The sequence below is a fragment of the Monoraphidium neglectum genome (assembly GCF_000611645.1).
Source record: "Monoraphidium neglectum strain SAG 48.87 unplaced genomic scaffold scaffold04482, whole genome shotgun sequence".
Classification (NCBI taxonomy): domain Eukaryota; kingdom Viridiplantae; phylum Chlorophyta; class Chlorophyceae; order Sphaeropleales; family Selenastraceae; genus Monoraphidium; species Monoraphidium neglectum.
Window position 1 is genome coordinate 2,978 of NW_014009147.1, and position 2,498 is coordinate 5,475.

Here is a 2,498-nt window from a genome sequence, read left to right on the forward strand (position 1 = left end):
GAGCCGCAGCGCGCACCTGCCAAGAAGGCCGCCGCCAGCCGCCGCTCCCTGGGCGTCACCGGGGCGTCGTCCAGCTGCTGCAGGGCCGGCAGCGCGCTGACGAGGCGCCTGCGGTAGTTCCTGGGGAAAGGGATGGGGTCGCAGGGTGAGCGGCCGCCCGCGGAACGGATAGGATGCACACGGTGACGCTGCTGGACAGATGAGCGTGGGCGCTGATGCGACCAGCCCACTCGTCTTGCCACTGCAACAAGAGCCCAGCCACTTCCAGTCTGCACTGCAGCTGCTAACCGACATGCTCAAGCCACCGCCCGCGACCCAGGTGCTGCACCCACTGCGTGCCGCCGCAGATCGGGTTGCCGGCCGCCGCCAGCAGCGCCAGGCCCCGCAGCTCCAGCAGCGCCCGCAGCGCGTCCTCCCCCTCCAGCCTGTTGCGGGCGACGTCCAAGCACGTCAGGCTGGCGGTGACGGCCGAGAGGCCCGACAGGTCGTCTGCGGTCGCCAGCTTGTTCCCGGACAAGATGAGGGTGCGCAGGTTTGGCAGCCCGTCGAGGCCGTCCACCCTGGCGGTTTCCGCAGGGGCGGCAGGCAGCAGCGCGGCGCGGCGGCGGGCAGGGTGAGGGTTTGCGTGCAGAGGGCGTGCGTGTGCAGCGGGCCGTTTGAGGGTGCCCTGCCGCCTGCGGGGCGGCGGCCCATGGCAGCTGGGCCCTGCTGTAACATCCTCTGTTGCCGCCGTCAAGCCGCGCGAGGGTGTGCCTCGGCGCTCCCAGGCTTGGCGGCAACACCCATGCCCCCATGTCACCTGCTGATCCTGTTGTCCCGCAGATCGAGTGTGTCCAGGTTGGTGAGCGCGCCGAGGCCTTGGATGCGAGAAACGAGGTTGCGTCCGAGGTACAGGCAGCGCAGCACCGTCAGCGCCGCCAGGCCCTCGATCTGTGTGATGGCGTTGCCCTCGAGGTAGAGAGTAGTGACCCCAGTGTACGCCTGGTGATTAGGTCGGTTGGGGCCGGAGAAGGGGCGGGCGGTTGGGGTCTGCCGGGGCAGCGAGGGCGCCCGCGTGCGCCGCCGCAGGACAAAAGGGAATGCCGCTTGTGCAGAGCTGTGTTGACCGCCCATGCGGGGTTGGGCGTCCGCGGGTGCACCCAGACCACGGCGCATCGCCGCCAACCGCTGAAAGCGTAGCTGCCCCAACCACCCGCCTCCAGCGCACGGCCTCGCGCCGTCGCACCTCCAAGCTTTGGATCCTAAGGATACCCTTGCACTGCAGGTAAAGCACGTCATTGAGCTCCGGGCAGGAGACATACCTGCGGGACGAGCGCGCAGCGGCGATGCAGCCCGTCGTCGCACGGCGCCGCAAGCCCTCTGCGATCTATGGAGTCACCAAGCCCAAGGAATGGCGATCTCACTGTTTGTGTGCTTTGCACAGTTCCCGCAGGCTGGACGGCGTGAGCTCTAACGGCATGGCTCTGTGCCAAATTGTCCAGATCGATCCGTTCTATCACCCGCCACGCTGTAAAGGTCTAGAAATGATTGCTGATTAGTTTTCTATGGTGTTATACCCAAAAATACACGAAGTATGCGACGAAGCCTTTGACGAACGACGTATACCGGTCCAGGGTATCTGCGAGAGATATACAGAATACTCCTTGATCAAGTGTTCAGTGATGTAGCATGGGTACCCGGAGTGCTCACTTTGCATCTCGCCTGCACAGTCACCTTTTGTACCGCCGTGCCTGGGCCCCAGCGTCCGAAACGCAGCCCCACGCCGACAATCAGTGTCGGTGTGTCCCAGCGGCTGCATCGACATCGATTCAGTCAGTCTGAGCCAGCTTCATCGCCCCTAAGCAGTCCACGGTCCTGAGTTACGTAGGCAGCTGCGTGGCAGTTTGCAATGCAGGCCAGAGGGTGGCTTCTAAGTGCGTTTGTGGCTGGCTGGCTGGCTGGCAGGCTGGCCGAAAGTGAAGAGGTTTCTTGCTACACACAAATTTTCCAGATTGTTACATTGGCAGTGGTGATCAAAAGAAGACAGTCAGGAGTTCACGTCAGTGGTGAAGTTCAAAGCAAACAGCGTCAGCCTCAGGCCAACGCAAGAGGCGCTACGGAGTGCGCGTGTTCTTAGAGTCATCGGAAAATCGTGCAACCTGCAACATTCCCTCTAACATTACCAACCCCAGCGCCAGCCCCCTCACGCAAGCGCCAGCACCGCCGCGCCGGCCGCCAGCGCCAGCGCCAGCACCGCCCCGCCCGCCCCCCGCGCCGCGCCACCTGCGGCATTTGTCTTCGAGCCCTCGTCAGCGGTGTATGCGGAGTGCGCCGACGCCGTCCGGTTGCTGGCGCGCGGCGTGCCCTGGCCGAGGTTGAGCTTGGCCGTGGTCGTGGCGCCCGAGTCGCAGAAAACTTTGACCAGCATCTTCATGCCCAGCTGGCACTCGCCCGGGACCTGTTTGCGCGCAAAGAGGGGCGGCCAGGGTCGCGGGGATGGAGGCAGGTGGGTGTATGGG

The 2,498-nt window shown here is 64.8% G+C and overlaps 2 protein-coding genes across 2 annotated transcripts; both read right to left on the bottom strand.

Moving 5' to 3' along the window:
- Positions 1-283: 283 nt before the first annotated feature.
- MNEG_14431 (hypothetical protein) lies at positions 284-1,459 on the bottom strand (the record flags this gene model as incomplete). Its single annotated transcript, XM_014037096.1, has 4 exons — positions 284-560; positions 800-981; positions 1,226-1,301; positions 1,404-1,459. 4 exons carry the CDS (start codon positions 1,457-1,459, stop codon positions 284-286), a joined length of 591 nt encoding a protein of 196 aa, XP_013892550.1.
- Positions 1,460-2,182: 723 nt separating this feature from the next.
- Positions 2,183-2,413, bottom strand: MNEG_14432 (hypothetical protein; the record flags this gene model as incomplete). Its single annotated transcript, XM_014037097.1, has 1 exon — positions 2,183-2,413. One exon carries the CDS (start codon positions 2,411-2,413, stop codon positions 2,183-2,185), a length of 231 nt encoding a protein of 76 aa, XP_013892551.1.
- Positions 2,414-2,498: the final 85 nt, after the last annotated feature.